General features: G+C 37.9%; 1 protein-coding gene across 1 annotated transcript in view; it reads left to right on the top strand.

Annotated features, from left to right (window-relative positions):
* BAZ1A (bromodomain adjacent to zinc finger domain 1A) overlaps nt 1-21,266 on the top strand; it is a 96,718-nt gene that overhangs the window by 20,464 nt on the left and 54,988 nt on the right. Inside the window, exons 4-5 of the mRNA XM_032622340.1 lie at nt 17,282-17,425; nt 19,942-20,043. Coding sequence (XP_032478231.1) covers nt 17,282-17,425; nt 19,942-20,043 — 246 coding nt within the window. The remainder of the gene's footprint in view (nt 1-17,281; nt 17,426-19,941; nt 20,044-21,266) is intronic.

Here is a 21,266-nt window from a genome sequence, read left to right as displayed (position 1 = left end):
GGTTATTTGTTTGTTGGTATTTACCTGAAAGAGTTGAAAACTTATGTCCACACAAAACCTGCACACGAATGTTTATAGCAGCTTTATTAATAATTGCCAAAAGTTGGAAGCACCAAGATATCCTTTAGTAGATGAATGAATAAATAAACAGCAGTACATCCAGATAGTGAAATGTTATTCAGTGCTAAAAAGAAATGAGGCTTCAAGCATGAAAAGACATGGACAAACCTTAAATGCATATTACTAAGGGAAAAAAGCCAATCGGAAAAGGATATGTATGGTATGATTCCTACTATATGGCTTTCTAGAAAAGGCAAAACTATGGAGACAATGAAAAGATCGGTGATTGCCAGGGGTCGAATGGGGTAGAGGGGAGATGAATAGGTTGAGCACAGAGGATGTTTAAAGCAGTAAAAATACCCGGTGGTACTATGATGGACACATTTATCCAAACCCATAGAATGTACAACACCAATAGTGAAACTTAATGTAAACTATGAACTTCAGGTGATAATGGTGTGTTAATGTAGGTGCATTGATTGTTAACAAGTGTTATTTCTCTGGTGTGGGATATTGATAGAGGGGTTATGCATGTGGCAGGGGCAAGGAGTATATGGGAGATATCTGTCTTCCTCTCAATTTTGCTGTGAATCTAAAGCTGCTCTAAAAAACCAAAGTCTTTAAATTAAAAAAAATTATATGCTCTTCTTATCAAGGCTGAAGTTTATAATTTTTTAAAAATCTGCTTTTTTTTTCCTATAAAAATTTATATACAGGAGAGAAAAGTAAAATGTGAAGGCCTGGAGTGCATTTCCCAAATGCTCCTTTCAGAGATAACCACAGTCAAAAAATTAGTACATAGTTCTCTTTTTTTCTGTACTACACTAAATTTTTTTAAAAAGTAGCTTTTTCACTTAGTAATGATTTGGATGTCTTCTTACATTAGAAAACCACATGCACCATTTCTAATTGGTTTTGCATAAACTCGCTAAACTGTGTGTTCCTAAAAAGCTTACTTGGAGTATTGCCTTTTTCTGAGGATGGAGAAAGTTATTCCTTTTGTTAGCCTTATATGAATTTGCTCTTTGAAAATAATGAACTGCATTTTTTTCCACATAATCTCTGACCTATGACTTAATGACAGACCTTTTCTCCAATGTAGGTTAAATCAATACAATAGCAGAATTGGATTTGCACCGGAGTTTCACTGATAGCTAGATTTTCCCAAATATTATACCCATACTATTTAGATTTAACACTTAGAAATGCTATCTAGTCAAGAAGCATAAGATACTACAGTTCAGTATTGTTTTTAGAACTGCCTTGTAAAATGAAGATTATGAAATTCTTTTTAATCTTACAAACTGATATCAATTTTGGCATCAAATAGAGACCAGCCACCTAGAGCTCTTATCTATTCAGATATCAAGGTATATTCCCTGTGGCTTTCTATGTTGCATTGGTGGAATGCTTCAAGCACTTTAGTCTAATGAATAAAATAAAATTAGCATAAAAACCTAAAATGTAGAGAGTAGGTACTTATTATATATTAGAATTGGAATGAGAAAATGGACTTTTTAATCTTTGAGCTCTTTTTTGTATTGCTAACCTAAATGATATTAGTGAATCATAATGAATTAAAATGCATTAATGTTGAGGACAAAGGGAAATACTAAATATGTTGAGGAGATAAGATGAACATAAGAGGTGTAAGTGAGGAACAGTACAGTTATTTTGATTTAAACATACATGCTTGGATATCAGTGAGTGGATCCAGGTGGGATTAATCCAAGGAGAAGTTTTGGAAAAGGGTTATTTGACTAGAAATTTGAAGACAGAGAAAAATATAAATTAGTAGAAAGGATTGAGGAGGGAGGCTTCTTATTTAGGTGCAGATATAATATATAACTTTTAACAACGTATATTAATTAAGTTTAATATAGTTCTTTCAAATAGAAGGCTTTCTATTGGTCAGCTTATACTACTGCCCTTTTAAGGTCAAAATTCCTGGTTCTTAGCCAAGGAGAGTCCTAAGGAACATCCTCAAATTGTTGTTTCAGTCTTTAGTTCCTGATGACCCTAGTATACTGATGATATAATTATTAATAGAAAAAAAAAAGGCTATTTGGGACAGCTGTTCTTTCTTTGGAATTCCTAGTTAGAGTCTTCTTTAGATATATATTGTTGTATGTATCAGAGACTCAGACTTACAGCCTGACTGACTGCTGGATTGTTGTTGCAAGTTGAACAGTTAAAATTTAGAATCCTTATTTACTTGTATAATAATATAAATTGGAGGCCATCCTGGGAAACCCTTTTTATATCCTAAAAATCCCTATTAAGTAGCCACAAAAATAAATGAAAATGAATTTGTTTTTCTAAAGTGTTTAATTCAAATAACATATAAAGCTTCTGTTGTAAATATTTCTGTATGGATTCAACTGCTCGATTCTTAACAAAATAGTTCAGTGAAGTTTAGACTGATCATACAAATGTATTCATTTTCTTCAGTGTTCTCAGGACCTTCAAATTTGCATTGGCCATTAGGAGGATCTGCCTAATGCCTCTCAAAAGTCTTTGGATGGTAAATGTTGGAGGAGGGTAATTGGTTTCTATGGCAACCTCTTTATTGATCCTCTGCACTAATACCAAGTGCAAAGAGTCAGCTGAGTCTCTACCAGGACTTAAGGTCTTTATTGTGGGAGTCTTACTGTAGTAAGAAAAGTGATAAAAAGGGGGGATGGCAAGTAAATTGAGGTTCACCTCTTTTCTATTATAAAAGGAAAACAATGTTTACTTCAATTTGTGTCTCGTTGAACTGGTTAGCAGCAGGATGGTGAAGTAGACTAGTAGTAGTCCTGAAGTTCTTAGTTCACTATGGCAGGAGAATATTAGAGACGAATCTCACAAAAGAGAGAAGACTATGTATAGCTACTTCTGTCCTGAAATCCCTGTTAGGAATAAAAGGGAAGTCCATTTCTACGTGGTTATTACACAGGTTCAGGTCTGGGAAGTTAGAGGTCTTCTGAATAAAATCTCTCTCCTACATCATCTTCTACCTCCTTTATAGTCTGTTCCATTCGGCCAATATAAGATCACAGTGGTTCTGACTAACCATTTTAAAAATGGGGTTATCTGGGGCAGAAATAGAGACGCGGATGTAGAGAACAAACATATGGACACCAAGGGGGGAAAGTGGCGGGGGAGTGGTGGTGGGATGAATTGGGAGATTGGGATTGACATGTATACACTAAAATGCATAAAATGGGTAACTAATAAGAAACTGCTGTATAAAAAAATAAATAAATAAAATGGGGTTATCTGCCTTTCTTAGACAAATTCAGAGATTGTCCAAAGATTAAAGTTAAAAGAGAACTAAGAGAAATGACATAAGCTAAAATAATTTTCAATGAAAGGAAAAGGAGAGATAAAAGTACAAAAAAAGTCTGCTCATCACTAAAGGCCAGGCAAAATCCTTTGTTTAACTCAAAAACACATGCCAAGAGAATAATTCCGAGTAGAGGTTGGCACACTTTTTAAAAATTAAAGGGCCAGATAGGAAATATTATAGACTTCAATGTCCATATGGTCTCTGTCACAGCCAGCCAACTCTGCTGTTATAGTGCAAAAGCAGCCATAGACAATAAACGAATGAGCATGGTTGTATTCTAGTAATTCTTTATTTATAAACACTGAAATTTGAATTCCATGTTATTTTCACATGTCACAAAATATTCTTATTTTTATTTTAAGCCACTTAAAAATGTAAAAGCCATTCTTAGCTCGTAGACCACACAAAACAGGCAGTGAGTTGAATCTGGCCCATTGGCCATAGTGTGCTGACTCCTGGTAGAGAGGAAAGATTACTGCTGAAATAAGGATTAAAGAATAAAGTCCCCAGAGATACCCTTTTAATCTAGAACCTCAGAGTATAGCATGTAGATGTGGCTTGGTATGGTGGAAAAAGCCTTTGGAGCCAAACTGAGTTACTCGTTCTGGGAATCTTCTTTACTAATCTGTAAAGCAAGTAATATCTACTTCATATAGCAGTTATGAATATGAATATCTACATTCATATAGCGGTTGTATTAGTTAGCTTTTGCTGCATAATAGACCACCCCCAAAACTTAGTGGCCTAAATCAATAGTCTCATGATTCCATAGTGGGCTGGAATGCTCTATTGTCTGGGGCTGTATTGTCTGGGTCGCTTACTCTAACCTTACTGACATGTCTAAGGCCTCAGACTGGGGTGGGTATTTTCATGTGGCCTGTTATCCTTCAGGAGGCCAATCCAAACTTGTTCCCAGGGTAGGAATAGAGTTCCCAGCAGCAAGAGAAGGCAAAGCTCCAATGTGCAAGCACATATCAAGCCTCAGCTTGCTCAATGTTTGCTAGTGTTCCACTGACCAAAGCAAGTCACATGAGCAAATCCAGACTTAATGTGTGGGCAGGGGGATCAAGGAGGCCTGTGACTCAGTGGGGGCCATAACTGCAACAGTCTGTCACAGTGGTTAATATTTTTTAGGAGCCCAGCATAGTGCCTGGCACATAAAGCACTCAGTAAATGTTAGATCCTTCCTGTGCTTGTCAGGGACAAGTGAAGAGCCTGCCAGCTGTGATGACTCATCTTTTTTTGTAGCCAGTCCCTAATTTTCTTACATCACAGTCACTGTTCTTCAGAGTTCACTGTATGTCATTTTAGGGAGATGATGACAATACCAGTAAACTTTTGAGAGCTTATTATATGCCAGGCACTGTTCTAAGCTTTTTACTTATACTATCTTATTTAATTTCCACAACAGCCATATGTGATAGGTGCTCATTTGCTTATTTTACAGTTAAGGAGTTCATACACAGAGCTTAATTAACTAAACCTTGCCCAAGGTCACAAGTGATGAAGTTATCAAGCACAAGCAGTGCTTCTGTGTGGGCGGAATGAGTGTGAAAGAAATACTAAAAGATAGCCCTTAAGCAGGATGGAAAGATGATAAATTGAATGTACTTATTGATTAGTCACTATTTGCTTTTCACTTTATTTGCGCATTTTATAATTTCAAAGTGTGAAGCAACATAGGATTGTATATAATGTGGTTAGATTAAGCTTTTGATCATTCACTCTGAGTGATCCATATTGTTGAGTGTCTGAAAATCAGCATCATTTTATGATCTTTGATTCAAAGGGAAAAAAGCTCCTTCATTTAAACAGGTTCTCCTGCTATTTATATTTTTAACCACTGTGCTCATCAGAGGGTGCCTTAATTATTTTACTTCTGCATTCTGAGCTGATTAAGCTTTCTTTTCAAGTATTTTGCTTGCAGGTGAAAGAATGCTATCTAGTGGCAGCAAAAGGTGACTGCAAGCATGGGGAAAAATAGAATTTTTTAAATTATTTTTTTCATAGGATTTTTAAAGTTTGTTTGTTTTTTTTTTTATTTGGCTGCATCGGGTCACAGTTGCGGCATGCAAGATCTTTGTTGGGGGCGCTCGGGTTTCTCTCTAGTTGTGGCGCAGGGGCTCCAGAGCACACGGGCTCAGAAGTTGTGGCACACGGGCTTAGTTGCCCCATGGCATGTTCCCCGACCAGGGATCGAACCGCGTCCCCTGCTTTGGAAGGTGGGTGCTTGATCACTGGACCACCAGGGAAGTCCCAGAATTTTTATTTATTTATTGTTTTTCTATCTTTTGGAACAATTTCCAGGGATGAAAAATGCAATTACTTATGACTTTTTCTTTTTCTTTTCTTTTTTTTTTTTTTTTTGGTATGCGGGCCTCTCCCCTTGCGGAGCGCAGGCTCAGCGGCCATGGCTCACGGGCCCAGCCGCTCCACGGCATGTGGGATCTTCCCGGACCGGGGCAAGAACCCGTGTCCCCTGCATCGGCAGGTGGACTCCCAACCACTGCGCCACCAGGGAAGCCCCTTATGACTTTTTCTTAGAGGTGGTAGGGAATATTCTGATTTAGTACTTAAGGTATACACAAAGCCAAATTTTTTGTGATTCATTCAATAAACATTGTGTGCTCAATGCTATTGTAGGTATTGGGAAGAGGGTAGTGAATAAGACAAGGACTAGGGACTTATATTCAAGTGCAAGAGAGAAAAATACAAATCAGGATAATTTCAGATACTGATTAGTGCTGTAAAGAAAATAAAGCTTGATGGGATAGTTTTGAGTCATTTTTTGTTTTAGCCAATTAAATTCAGTGTCTTCTCTGAAAACCCAGTGTGTTAGATGCAAGCAGATAATCAAATATGAGAAAAGCATTAGTACTTATTGTTCTCAAGCATTATATAGTCTGTTGGTAGTAGGAATAGAATTTGTAGGGCAAAGATAAGTAAAATACATATGAAGGACTAAATAAGATAAATACATTAAGAGGACATAGAGAGGAGGGGAATTGGAGGAAGGGTAGTCAAAAGGTACAAACTTCCAGTTATAAGTAAGTACTAGGGATGTAACGTACAACATGATGACTATAGTTAACACTGATACATGATATATAGGAAAGTTGTTGAGATTAAATCCTAAGAATTTTCATCACAAGGAGAATTTTTTTTTCTTTTTTTTTTTAACTATATGAGTTGCTGGATGTTAACTGAACCTATTGTGGTAATCATTTCACAATATGTATAAATCAAACCATCATGCTGTATGCCTTAAGCTTATACAGTGATATATGTCAATTATTTCTCAATAAAGCTGGAAAAAAAGGGCATAGGGTAAGTCTTACTTGACTAGTGAATATATCACCAACATTGAAATAGAATGAATAAAAGGTACTGTAATGCTAAATTAATTTAGTGCTCCATTAATCATTTGCTGTGATTGGCCATTAGAATGGGCTGATGTTTACCATTTATCTTTATAAAGATGTTTTTGTATCTTTCTTTATCTACTTCTAGTCAGTCAGTCAGTCAGCATGTGATTTCATTGTTGTCATATTAAGAATGCTTATTGACCATAAGGATAGTAGAAAATATTCAGGTTATTTTGTTTGAGCTTCCAGCTCAAAAAATTCAAGAATGCCGGAAGTAATAAGTATAATTTTGTCATCTTAATTTGTTAGTTATATAATAATTTCTTGGCAAATTCTTGTAGTTATTTTTTGTACACTGTAGTTTTTTTTCATAAATTTATTTAATTTATTTACTTTTGGCCGTGTTGGGTCTTCGTTGCTGTGCGCGGGCTTTCTGTAGCTGCGGTGGCTTCTCGTTGCGGAGCATGGGCTCTAGGTGCGTGGGCTTCAGTAGTTGCGGCTCGCGGGCTCTAGAGCACCGGCTCAGTAGTTGTGGCGCACGGGCTTAGTTGCTCCGCAGCATGTGGGCTCTTCCCAGACCAGGGCTTAAACGGGTGTCCCCTGCATTGGCAGGCAGATTCTTAACCACTACACCACCAGAGAAGCCCTATGCACTGTATTTTTTTTTTTTTTTTTTTAAACATCTTTATTGGGGTATAATTGCTTTACAATGGTGTGTTAGTTTCTGCTTTACAACAAAGTGAATCAGCTATACATATACATATGTTCCCATATGTCTTCCCTCTTGCGTCTCCCTCCCTCCCACTCTCCCCATCCCACCCTTCCAGGCTGTCACAAAGCACCGAGCTAATATCCCTGTGCCTTGCGGCTGCTTCCCCCCAGCTATCTACCTTACTACGTTTGTTAGTGTGTATATGTCCATGACTCTCTCTCGCCCTGTCAAAACTCACCCTTCCCCCTCCCCATATGCTTAAGTCCGTTCTCCAGTAGGTCTGCCTCTTTATTCCTATCTTACCCCTAGGTTCTTCATGACATTTTTTTCCCTTAAATTCCATATATATGTGTTAGCATACGGTATTTGTCTTTTTCTTTCTGACTTACTTCACTCTGTATGACAGATTCTAGGTCTATCCATCTCATTACAAATAGCTCAATTTCATTTCTTTTTAAGGCTGAGTAATATTCCATTGTGTATATGTGCCACATCTTCTTTATCCATTCATCCGATGATGGGCGCTTAGGTTGTTTCCATGTCCTGGCTATTGTAAATAGAGCTGCAATGAACATTTTGGTACATGACTCTCTTTGAATTTTGGTTTTCTCAGGGTATATGCCAAGTAGTGGGATTGCTGGGTCATATGGTAATTCTATTTGTAGTTTTTTAAGGAACCTCCATACTGTTCTCCACAGTGGCTGAACCAATTCACATTCCCACCAGCAGTGCAAGAGTGTCCCCTTTTCTCCACACCCTCTCCAGCATTTATTGTTTCTTGATTTTTTGATGATGGCCATTCTGACTGGTGTGAGATGATATCTCATTGTAGTTTTGATTTGCATTTCTCTAATGATTAATGATGTTGAGCATTCTTTCATGTGTTTGTTGGCATTCTGTATATCTTCTTTGGAGGAATGTCTATTTAGGTCTTCTGCCCATTTTTGGATGGGGTTGTTTGTTTTTTTGTTATTGAGCTGCATGAGCTGCTTGTAAATTTTGGAGATTAATCCTTTGTCAGTTGCTTCATTTGCAAATGTTTTCTCCCATTCTGAGGGTTGTCTTTTGGTCTTGGTTATGGTTTCCTTTGCTGTGCAAAAGCTTTGAAGTTTCATTAGGTCCCATTTGTTTATTTTTGTTTTTATTTCCATTACTCTAGGAGGTGGGTCAGAAAGGATCTTGCTGTGATTTATGTCATAGAGTGTTCTTCCTATGTTTTCTTCTAAGAGTTTGATAGTTTCTGGCCTTACATTTAGGTCTTTAATCCATTTTGAGCTTATTTTTGCTATGCACTGTATTTTGATGTACATAAATCATCTGACTATATTGATTTGGTTATCTCACGTTGTAAGAGAGAACACCAATATGTTGAACTTCTTTTCATGAAAAATAGGCATTTTGGGCTTCCCTGGTGGCACAGTGGTTGAGAGTCCGCCTGCCGATGCAGGGGACACGGGTTCGCGCCCCGGTCTGGGAGGATCCCACATGCCGCGGAGTGGCTGGGCCCGTGAGCCATGGCCGCTGAGCCTGCGCGTCCGGAGCCTGTGCTCCGCAGCGGGAGAGGCCACAACAGTGAGAGGCCCGCGTACCGCAATAAAAAAAAAAAAAAGGCATTTTAAGATGAATTGTTATTATGTTTATAGTTGAAATGGAAATAAATTATAGAAAAGGACTCCCTTTATGGAGTTTTTGCATTACAAAGAACTCTCTGGCTAGTCTTCTGATAAGTATAGCAGGACCCGTCTGTGCTTCAATAAGTTGTAACAAGTAGACCTACTTCAGTTAGCCATTTTCGTATATATTGTTTTAAGAAAAGGAATAAATGTTTTACTTTTAAGTTAAAGGATAATTTAAATTAAATAACTTACATTCAGATAGGCCTTTATCCTAAGTAGTCTAAATTAATAAGGCTTAAAGTATATTACTTTCTTACGATATAATTTATCCTTTTTATTGTGTAGCTCTGACTCTGACTTTTGATACATAGTCGTGTAACCCATCACACATTTTTACTACCTTCCTTTGTGCCCTTTTTTTTTTTTGACTGCACTGCATGGCTTGCAGGGTCTTAGTTCCCCAACCAGGGATCAAACCCATACTCCCTCCAGTGGCCTTTGTGCCTCACTGTAGTCACCCCTTGCCCTCACCTTCTAGACTCTAGCAACCACTGATCTGTTTACTGTCCTTATAATTTTGCCCCTTCCAGAATATGAATATAAATGGAATTTTGGGTCTATTTCTGGACTCCCTTCTATTGAGCTGTATGGCTATCCTGCCAAAAATACGTCATTATTTACTGTAGCTTTTTAGTGATACATATACATTACTTTCGTCTTTTATTGATTTTTTTCCCGTGATGTGAATGCTTTTAATTGGAGTTGATATTTTCCTAATGTTTATCATTAGCATTTTTAAACTAAACTTTATATTTTGAGATAACTGTAGAATCACATAGAGTTGTAAAATAATACAGAATCTCCCCCAGTGGTACAGTATCACAACCAGGATATTGACATTAATATAGTCATGGTACAGAATATTTCTGTCACTGCAGGGATCCCTCATATTGCTCTTATGCCACACCCACAAATCATAGGTGGTTAAATTTATTTTTCTACTTCAGACTTTGTTTTCTGAAACAAATATGACTTGAAAAAATGTGTATTGCCAGTGACACGATAACTTTCAAGTTTGAAAATCTTATTCAGCATTTTTGGCTGAGTTGAAGAATGCAGTACTCTGACTCAAAATAAATTTAACATAGATCAGGTTATAAACTGATTACTGTTTAATAAAAATACCTAGTATACCTAATAGGTTGCTTATATTGCTTTTCCTCAGCTGGAATTTGACCTGGGTGCCTATAATAGGAAAAATTTTAGGGGCATTAACAAAATAGAAATTTCTCTCTCATGTAAAACTAAGTACTTAAGTTGTAGTGTTAGGGCAGGTCTACAAAGTTGTCAGGAACCCAGGCTTTTTCCTGTTTTCTGCTCTGTCATCCCAAGGTTGTGACCATTGTTTTCCTTGTTCAGGATGGCAGCAAGATAGAGGAAAGGCAAGAAGCCTGCTTCTCTTCCTTTGCTATCCATCCTTCACACTGAGTCCAAGTTAAGTGTTCTAAAATTCTATTATCATTTTGAAACAGAAGTCACTTGCTGCTAAGTCTGTGGTGGCTTTTCATTATATTTAATGTTTTTGTTTTCTCTGATCTGCGTGTGTTCGTCTTGCCTCCTCACGAGGGTATCATCTCTGTTGGCATCAGTATGTCAGATCAACATAAAGCTGAGACCACAAACACTTTGAATATCTATTAATTTGAATACACTAATTGGAATTTTAAAGTATTTTGGTGAGGCTTTCATTAATTTGGTTGATGCCTTAACCAAACTAACTCATGTGGCTTTAAGATGATAATTTTGAATACTAAAGGGTTTAAACAGTATACTGATAATATCCAGATGTTTGAAACTTTAGAGATATGTAGGATTTAACCCATATATCTTGTATCTAGAATTTTCTTTCCAAAGATTTTTATTTGTATTATATATATCTTTTAATAACAGATTTAGTTTTTAGCAAGAATCTAATGATTCTAGTTGTCTTATGATATTTAGGCTTATAATAGGTCAAATGCCAACTGGAGAAATAAGAAGATGTGGTTCTCTGGTCCATCAAGAGTCTCAGAACAGTTCAAAATGAAACATTCTTTGAGCTGCTCTGATCAGTTTGTCTAAAAGTGAGAGGTTACAAACAAAGCAACGTTTTCTGACTGCTTCTTCCCCACTGACAAGTAATCAACATAATTCAGTCTTTTTGTTTGAAGTAGGCAGACTTGTTGAGTGGTCTAGTTTCCTCCACTTAAAATGAGGTATCACTTAACCTCTTTAACTTGAATTTTTTTTAACTCTAAACTTCAAATTAAGTAGGTTTACTCTGTTTCTACCTATAAAGTTGAAGTAATTATTCAAGCATAGCATTTTAAAAATAAATGTTCTTGGCACCTGTATTACAAGAATATAAAAGGTTAATGAGGCAGCACAGGTGAGCAGATGTGAAGCATGCCATAGATTCAGCATATTCTATTTTTAGAGACCCAAACAGAGAGGGGCAGTCCTTTTATGTCAAGTAGGTCTCCCCAGGTTTCTATTCTTCTTTCCTTTTGCTGTTAATTATTTATCTTCTACCCAAATGCCTTCTAAATATTCTGCATATATTTCAATTCTAGAATTTGCTTTTGTTTTAATGAATTTGTATTTTGAGATATAAATTGAACTATAACTATTGTTAAATGACTATTAAAGCAAAAACAGCTTTTGGGGGGAGATACATATACCATTCCAGAATATTCTCATAAAAGGCTATTTCCATGTTTAGCTGGTCACTATTAGAAATTTATGGCTAACTTCTGCTCTAGCCGCATTCTGTGCTTGCTGCTGTTCTACAGACTTGCTTTCACTCTGAAACATGTTTAAGTTTGAAATGTGTTTTGGAGAGGCTCCAAAAGTGCCTCTTGACTACCTGGACTTAAAGCTCTGAAATACCCTTGGGTCAGTATAGTGTTGTGTTACCCCTCAACTCCAGTAGTAGAGTGGAAGATTAGAAAATATATGGGCTTCAGAGCCAAATAGTTAAAGTTTTGGCTGTACTGTTACTGGTTGTCTGACCATAAACAAATGCTTTAACTTCTCTGACCCTGAATTTCATCTACTGAAAAACGTATACCTTGCAGAGTTGATATGAGGAGAGAAATATGTGAAAGTGATATACTTATCTGGCACACAGGAACGCTAATAATAATAAGGACCTTTCTTTGATTGTCAGTCTCCACTCTGTCCTCAAAGAATGGAGCATAACATTAGAGTTTCTGTACTCTCCAAGACCCACTAGCTGGGTCTTGATTCGTGATTCTTTAACCTTTTTTACACCCCCCAGTCTTCTTTGGACTCCCTAGGACCAAGAAATTGTAGCAAGTGGATTTGAAAGACATAGATTAGGTCTCTTTGGAAATCTGTTAGAACGTGTTCACCTGACATCTTGCAGTTAACTGAAGTTTAGCTAAGCACCAGTGAGAGGCCTAGCCTTGATTAGATTAGCAAGAATTGACCTGTGGTTTGGGTGTGGTACAAAGTTAATAGTAGCATTGAAAATAACCAGGATAATTTATATATAAAACATTTACTACGTTATAGACAGTGTCTCTAAGCTGTACTGGTTTCCTTCTCCCTTATTCCTCTGTCAGAGAATTGTATTTCTGTTAATTTTCTGTTAGTTTTAAATGAATTAGTTCTTAAATTATTGTAGCTCTGTGGATCTACTGGGATCCACAGTAGCTACAATAGTAGCTACTGGGATCATAGACTATTCCCTTCAATGGACTGTCAGACCATTTTAGGCACCACACCAACCGTTCCTGTGCCCAGCGTAGACCCGTTTACTTTTTCTTTGATGACAACCACTGCTGCCACTTAGGGGCACTCACCTGGACTCTGCCAAGTGAAAACGATCTCTCTTTCTAACTTGAAGAACCTTGTCACAGGTTCACTGAAAAGCTTCCTTTATCACCTCCTGGAACCATGAGCCATATGACCGCTGGATGTCATACCTAGGCCCTTCAAAAGTGGATCCATTTGATTCCTTCCTTATTTTCGTGCAGTTCATGTCACTAAATTACAGAACCTTTTAACCATTAGACTACATAATTGCCTGATATAATTTCCTATAGTTGTTCCTCTTTAGAAACACTGGTTTATTTCTATCAGCCAGTGGCGAAAGTTAGCCTGCAGTTCTTTTGACACCATTTCCATTTGCTACCAATGTAGGCTTAGTAATTGGGCCTTCTTCAGCTTTACTCTTAGGACAAAAAAAATTTTTTTTTAATTGTGGTAAATAAACATGAACTTTACCATTGTAGTCATTTTTAAGTGTATAATTAAGTGGCAGTAAGTACATTCACAGTGTTGTGTAACCATCACTACTATTTCAAGAACTTTTTCATCATCCCAAACAGAAACTCTGTACCCATTAAGCAATAACTCCCCATTTCTCCCTCCTTCCTGCCCCTGGTAACCTTTATTCTACTTTACGTCTCCATGAATTTGCCTATTCTAGATACTTCATGTAAGTGGATTCATACAATATTTGTTTTTGTGTGTGTTTGGCTTATTTCACTGAACATAATGTTTTCAAGGTTCATCTGTGTTGTAACATGTATCAGAATTTCATCCCTTTTTATGGTTGAATACTATTCCATTGTATGTGTATATACCACATTTTTTAGTCTATTCATTTGTTGATAGATACTTGAGTTGTTTCTGCATTTTGGCTGTTGTGAATAATGTCATTGTGAACATTGGTGTACAGGTGTCCGTTGAGTTCCTATTTTCAGTTCTTTTGGGTATATACATAGAAGGGGAGTTGCTGAGTCATATGATAATTGTGTGTTTAATTTTTTTAGGAACTGCCATATTGTTTTCCACAGCAGCTGCACCATTTTGCATCCCCACCAGTAATGCATGAGGGTTCCAATATCTCTATATCCTCCCCAATACTCTTTATTTTCCATATTTTTTAATAATAGCCATCTTAGTGGGTATGAAATGGTATTTCATTGCAGTTTTGATTTTGCATTCCCTTTATGACTTAATGATGCTGAGCATTTTTTTCATGTGCTTATTGCCATTTGTATCCTTTTTGGAGAAGTGTCTATTTAGGTTCTTTGACCATTTTTGAATTGGATTTTTTTCTCTTTTTTTTGAGTTTTAAGAGTTCTTTATATGTGTTGCCATATCTTTGTCTGGTTTGTGTATCAGGGTAATGTTGACCTTATGAGTTAAGGACTGTTCTCTCCTTTTCAATCTTTTGGAAGATCTTAAGAAAAATTGGTATTAATTCTTTAGAAGTTTGGTAGAACTCACCAATGAAGCCATCTGGTCCTGGGCTTTTCTTTGTTGGGATATTTATTTATTTATTTATTTATTTATTTATTTATTTATTTTTGCGGTGCACGGGCCTCTCACTGTTGTGGCCTCTCCCGTTGCAGAGCATAGGCTCCAGACGCGCAGGCTCAGCGGCCATGGCTCATGGGCCCAGCCACTCCGCGGCATGTGGGATCCTCCCGGACCGGGGCATGAACCCGTGTCCCCTGCATCAGCAGGCGGACTCTCAACCACTGCGCCACCAGGGAAGCCCTTGGGATATTTTTGATTACTGATTCAACCCTCTTAATAGTTACAGATCCATTTAGATTTTCTATTTCTTTTTTTTTTTTTTTTTTTTTGCGGTACGCGGGCCTCTCGCTGCTGTGGCCTCTCCCGTTGCGGAGCACAGGCTCCGGACGCGCAGGCTCAGCAGCCATGGCCCACGGGCCCAGCCGCTCCGCGGCATGTGGGATCCTCCCGGACCGGGGCACGAACCCGTGTCCCCTGCATTGGCAGGCGGACTCTCAACCACCGCGCCACCAGGGAAGCCCCTAGATTTTCTATTTCTTCTTGAGTCAATTTGTGTGTTTCTAAGAATTTGTCCATTTCATCTAGGTTATCCAGTTTGTCAGCATATAGTTGTCCATGGTATTCTCTTATAATGTTTTCCAGCTTTACTTCTGGTTTTAGTAATTTGAGTCTTTTCTCTCTTTAATCAATTCTTTTTTTAGGAGCAAATTATTCAGGAGTCATATATGATACTTTTTTATTAATTAATTTATTTTTGGCTGCATTGGGTCTTCGTTGCTGCACGCAGGCTTTCTCTAGTTTCAGCGAGCGGGGGCTTCTCTTTGTTGCGGTGCTCGGGCTTCTCATTGCGGTGGCTTCTCTTTGTTGCAGAGCATGGGCTCTAGAGCGCAGGCTCAGCAGTTGTGGCACACAGGTTTTGTTGCTCCGTGGCATGTGGGATCTTCCTGGACCAGGGCTCGAACCCGTGTCCCCTGCATTGGCAGGCAGATTCTTAACCACTGCGTCACCAGGAAGTCCCCATATATGATACTTTTAATTGAATGTTTATAAGTCTCAGAGTGAGAGGAAGTGAGTTGAGGGGGGAAGATAAGATGCTTTGAGAGTTTTAGATTCACCCATATAGTCTACATTTTGTTGATTCTTAAACCTCAGGGTGCTGTGGGACCAGTTAGTTTCTTCTATTAGTGTATAGTGCAAAGTTCCTAGCAGGAAATCCTGATTTTCGCTGTGCCTAATAGCAATATTAGACTTCGTTGGGGATACTAAAGATGTTCTCCTAAAGGAGAATATAAGCAAGCATACGCTAAAATGTACACTAATGAAAATAAGTGCAATTACCTTGTAAAAATCCACCAGCTTCCCAAAATGAATCAGCTCTAAATATACTGTTTGTCTTTCTGGAATTGTATGATTCTGTTTTGGCTGTAAATGCAAAAATGTATTTTGAAAACATGTAAGCAAAAGGGCAAACTACTTGTAACCACTCATCTACTTTCTGTCTCTATGGATTTCCCTATTCTGGATATTTCATGTAAATGGAATCTTTTTTTTTTAATTTTTAAAAATTTATTTATTGAGCGAATTTTGGCTGCGTTGGGTCTTCGTTGCTGCGTTCTGGCTTTCTCTAGTTGCGGCGAGTGGGAGGCTACTCTTCATTGCAGTGCATGGGCTTCTTTTTTTTTTTTTTTCAACATCTTTATTGGAGTATAATTGCTTTACAGTGGTGTGTTAGTTTCTGCTTTATAACAAAGTGAATCAGTTATACATATACATATGTTCCCATATCTCTTCCCTCTTGCGTCTCCCTCCCTCCCACCCTCCCTATCCCACCCCTCTAGGTGGTCACAAACCACTGAGCTGATCTCCCTGTGCTATGCGGCTGCTTCCCACTAGCTATCTGTTTTACGTTTGGTAGTGTATATATGTCCATGCCACTCTCTCACTTTGTCACAGCATGGGCTTCTCTTGTTGCGGAGCACGGGCTCTAGGCGCGTGGGCTTCAGTAGTTGCAGCATGCAGGCTCAGTAGTTGTGGCACAGGGGCTTAGTTGCTCCACGGCATGTGGGATCTTCCTGGACCAGGGATCGAACCCATGGCCCCTGCGTTGGCTGGCGGATTCTTAACCACTGCACCACCAGGGAAGTCCCTGGAGTCATATATTATATGGCCTTTTCCGTCTGGTTTCTTTAATTTACCGTAATGTTTTAAAGGTTCATCCATACTATAGAGTGCATCAGTATTTCATTCCTGTTTTTTTGCTGAATAATGTTCCATTGTATGGCTATAGCAAATTTAAATTATTTGTCAGTTGAAAATTGGCACAGTAAAAATGAGATTGAGAAATATTTCAATTGTGGTGAGTGAGTCTGAAATTGCAGCCTATTAAAATCCAGATACAGCAGGCAGAGGTAAGGGAAGCTAAAATAGGGTAGAGTTAGTGAATAGGAAGCTTTCCAGAGATCAGAAATCACAATATAAGTTACAAAGAGAATAAAAAAGGTTATGATCAGGAGACTGTCAGAATTTTAAATATTGAATGCTTTGAAAAACTCTTGTAAGGCCTAATCTGTATAATGAGATATTATGCCAGTACTTGATTTTCTAAATAGTAACTTTAGTGATGAATATAATTGCTAAGAATCATGATAAATTGACTTTTAAAATAGTCTTGTATTGTGTTAAATCGTAGCTAACCTTTACTTAGATTGGATGTTACAGATTTTCTCTTTTGTTAAATTGGTTATAGTAACCAGCCATAGTTTCTACAAAATTGCTTTTCATTTGTTCAAAATAGATTGCTCTGAAATGTTTGATTATAAAATATCAAATGATTTGCATTTTTAAATGTATCATTTTCTTTCAGGTTACAGTGTAGGATTTTGGAAGTCCTCCCTCCATCACACCAAAATGGTTTTGCTAATGGACATGTCAGCAATATAGATGGAGAAACTATTATCATCAGTGATAGTGATGATTCAGAAACACAAAACAGTTCTTTTCAAAATGGGTAAGTGATTTTTAATAATTTTTAAAATGTATGAATTCCCTGGCTGTCCACACTTTCACTGCTAAAGGCCCGAGTTCAATCCCTGGTTGGGGAACTGAGATCCCACAAGCCATGTGGCACAGCCTAAATAAATAAGTATGTATGTATGTATGTATTTATTTAAGTAAGTATGTATGTATGTCAGATTGGGTACTGATATCCCATTGAAATAATTTTTTCTCTTCCTTTCTAGTCATACACTGGTATACTCTGCATCTAAACCATATGGTTCAACAACACCTTAGAATTTGCAAAAACTGAAACTTACCTAGTTAATTCTAGTCAGCTGCACAAGAACAATTGAAGCTCACTTTATTCAGTTATACATTCCACTTTTGTTTACTTGGGAAAATTCATTCTGTCCTTTATTATTCACTTTATGGTGCATATAGTAAAGAAACTGTAAGTTTCTGAGATTTAGTCAATTGACAGCTTTGGTCAGCTGAGTGCTCTTGGAGAAAAATCATATAAATCCATATAGATTGGCACTGTCTGCAGTGTGTGTACTGTATTTATATCATTTTGACTGTATCTTACTTTCATTACCCAATTGCCCAATGCTTCTCTTTATCATCCTTTCATATCATTTTCTTCTCTATAACCCCCACTTATATCCCCTTTACATATACGGTTGCATTCACAGAGGCAGCTTTTCCAGAATCTAACCACTTCTCTCTACTGCCACCACTACCCTCTTAGTCTGTACTGCCAACATTTTTCTCACTTAGTTTTATTGCATTAGCTTTCTAACTGGTATCCCTGTTTGCACTCTGTTCCTCTCATCCCAGCCAGAATGATCCTTCTTGAAGTGTAAGTTAAATCATTTTATCACCCCATTATTCAGAATCCTCCGGTATCTTTTTTCTTTTTTAAAAAAATTAATTTATTTTTGGTTGCGTTGGGTCTTCGTTGCTGCGTGACGGCTTTCTCTAGTTGCAGCGAGCAGGGACCACTCTTTGTTGCGGTGTGCGGACTCCTCATTTTGGTGGCCTCTCTAGTTGCAGAGCAGGGCTCTAGGCACACAAGCCTCAGTAGTTGCAGCACTTGAGCTCAGTAGTTGTGGCGCACAGGCTCTGTAGTTGTGGCACACGGGCTTAGTTGCTCTGAGGCATGTGAGATCTTCCTGAACTAGGGATCAAACCCATGTCCCCTGCATTGGCAGGTGTATTCCCAACCACTACGCCACCAGGGAAGTCCCTCCTCTGGTGTCTTTACTCAAAGTAAAATTGAAAGCCCTTAATGATAACCCACAGTCTGGCCTTGCTGCTGCCTCTCTGACTGAACCTTCCTCTTTTTCTCCCTGTTGATTCTGCTTCTTGTGCAAACCATGCATGCCTTCCCCTCAGGACCTTTACACACTCTTTTCTCTCTTCCTTTAAAAACTCATTTCCCCAAGAGTTTTTTCATGGGTTGCTCCCTCATTTTTTTCAGATCTCTGCTTAAATGTCAACTTCTTGGAAGGCCTACCTGGTCAATTTATCAGGGATCATCACCCTATATGAAATAGAGACCTTTCACTCTGCACTCTATTCCCTTCATAGCACTTACCACCTACCCTGTCGTCTATTTTGTTTGTCTCCCCGCTGTATTTCTATTTTGTTCACCAGTGAATCCTTATTCTTTAGTATTTGGCACATTGTAAGCTCTTAACTATTTAGTGAATGGATGGATGCATGAATGAATATACCCTCAAAAGAGAAGAAAAAATGAGAAATTGGTAGGGGTGGGAATTAAATGTGTAGCCTCTTTGCTAGTTCTTGAAACAGGGTAAACTACATTATCTCCACTTTTGCTCTTAGATTACATAGCTAAAAATGGTTTAAAAGTAAATCCAAGAGCTGTTTATAAATTTATCTAACCTAAACTGGAGAGTCTGCTTATTCATCTGGAGTTAATTTCTTCACCCAAGGAAAATTTATTGAATGAGTAATTAAAGTACCTACCTAACATAAAATAGTGCTCTGTGCTATTTTGACTAATAAAATAGTGAGGCATATCAGTAACTTATAAAGTCATAATTAAAATTAAAATGCGTTAGATTCTGTTATAGTATGTCCTTAGAAACTAGATTTCATGTAAAATATCATGTTTCCAAACAAATTTTTTTTTAATTTTTTATTTATTTTTGGCTGCGTTGGGTCTCTGTTGCTGCATGCGGACTTTCTCTAGGGCTACTCTTCGTGTGGTGCGTGGGCTTCTCATTACAGTGGCTTCTCTTGTTGCATAGCATGGGCTCTAGGCATGTGGGCTTCAGTAATTGCGGCACGTGGGCTCAGTAGTTGCAGTGCATGGGCTCCAGGGCGCAGGCTCAGTAGTTGTGGCACACGGGCTTAGTTGCTCTGTGGCATGTGGGATCTTCCTGGACTAGGGATTGAACCCATGTCCCCTGCATTGGCAAGTGGATTCTTAACCACTGCACCACCAGGGAAGTCCCCCAAACAAATTATTAACTTATTTTGTGTCTTTGCTCTTTTTAGGAAGAAGAAAGATACAATTGATCCCTTATTATTCAAGTACAAGGTGCAACCCACTAAAAAAGAATTGTATGAGTGTGCTATTGTTAAAGCAACACAAATCAGGTAAAATTCCGTATCTTCTGTATGGTAGCTTAAAGTAGAATAATTATGTTCAGTTAAGGAGATTTGATGTGGAACAAATGGGTAGTAGCAAGTGATTGCTTCCCTTTTTAAAATACATGTATATTTATATGCTCATAGACTGATAATATGATTCCTAGTGAACCATGAGCCCTTTGTCTAGTTTAGTAACTAACTCCAGATAGTCTTCACATCTAAAAAATTAAGAAGGATTCTATTTATGAAGCACTTCTCATGAGAGAACTCAGTTTTCAAAGCTGAGAAACCTGGTGCTTAGAAGTACGTCACATTTGTAATATTATGTTCATTAGACACAAACACCTGATCAGTCTCTGCCCATTTCTGAGGAAGTTTAATAACAAAAAATAAGTATGTTTAAAAATTCCTGTTTGTGACCTAATCAAAAGATAGAGGAAGTCATGAAACAACCTAAGTGTCCTTTGACAGATGAATGGATAAAGCAGATGTGGTATATATATACAGTGGAATACTACTCAGCCATAAAAAGGATGAAATAATGCCATTTGCAGCAACGTAGATGGACCTAGAGATTATTATACTAAGTGAATTGTCAGACAGAGAAAGACAAACATCATGTGATATCTCTTATATGTGGAATCTAAAATATGACACAGGGCTTCCCTGGTGGCGCAGTGGTTGAGAGTCCACCTGCTGATGCAGGGGACACGGGTTCGTGCCCTGGTCTGGGAAGATCCCACATACTGCAGAGCGGCTGCACCCGTGAGCCATGGCCGCTGAGCCTGCACGTCCGGAGCCTGTTGCTCCGCAACGGGAGAGGCCACAACAGTGAGAGGCCCATGTACCGCAAAAACAAAAACAAAATATATATATATATATATATATATATGACACAAATGAACTTGTCTACAAAACAAAAACAGACTCAGGCATAGAGAACAGACTTGTGGTTGCCAAGGGGGATGGGGATCGGGGAGGCATGGATTGGGAGTTTGGGATAAGTAGATGCTTTGCATTCTATACATCTATTATGTACAGAATGGATAAACAACAAGGTCCTACTGTATAGCACAGGGAACTATATTCAATATCCTGTGATAAACCATAATGGAAAAGAATACGAAAAAGAATATATATATATATATATATGTATAACCAAATCACTTTGCTGTACAGCAGAAATTACCACAACGTTGTAAATCAACTATACTTCAATAAAATTTTAA

The sequence above is a fragment of the Phocoena sinus genome, chromosome 2 (assembly GCF_008692025.1).
Source record: "Phocoena sinus isolate mPhoSin1 chromosome 2, mPhoSin1.pri, whole genome shotgun sequence".
NCBI lineage: Eukaryota > Metazoa > Chordata > Mammalia > Artiodactyla > Phocoenidae > Phocoena > Phocoena sinus.
Note: the sequence above shows the minus strand (reverse complement) of the source record. Positions and strands in the feature narration are given on the sequence as shown.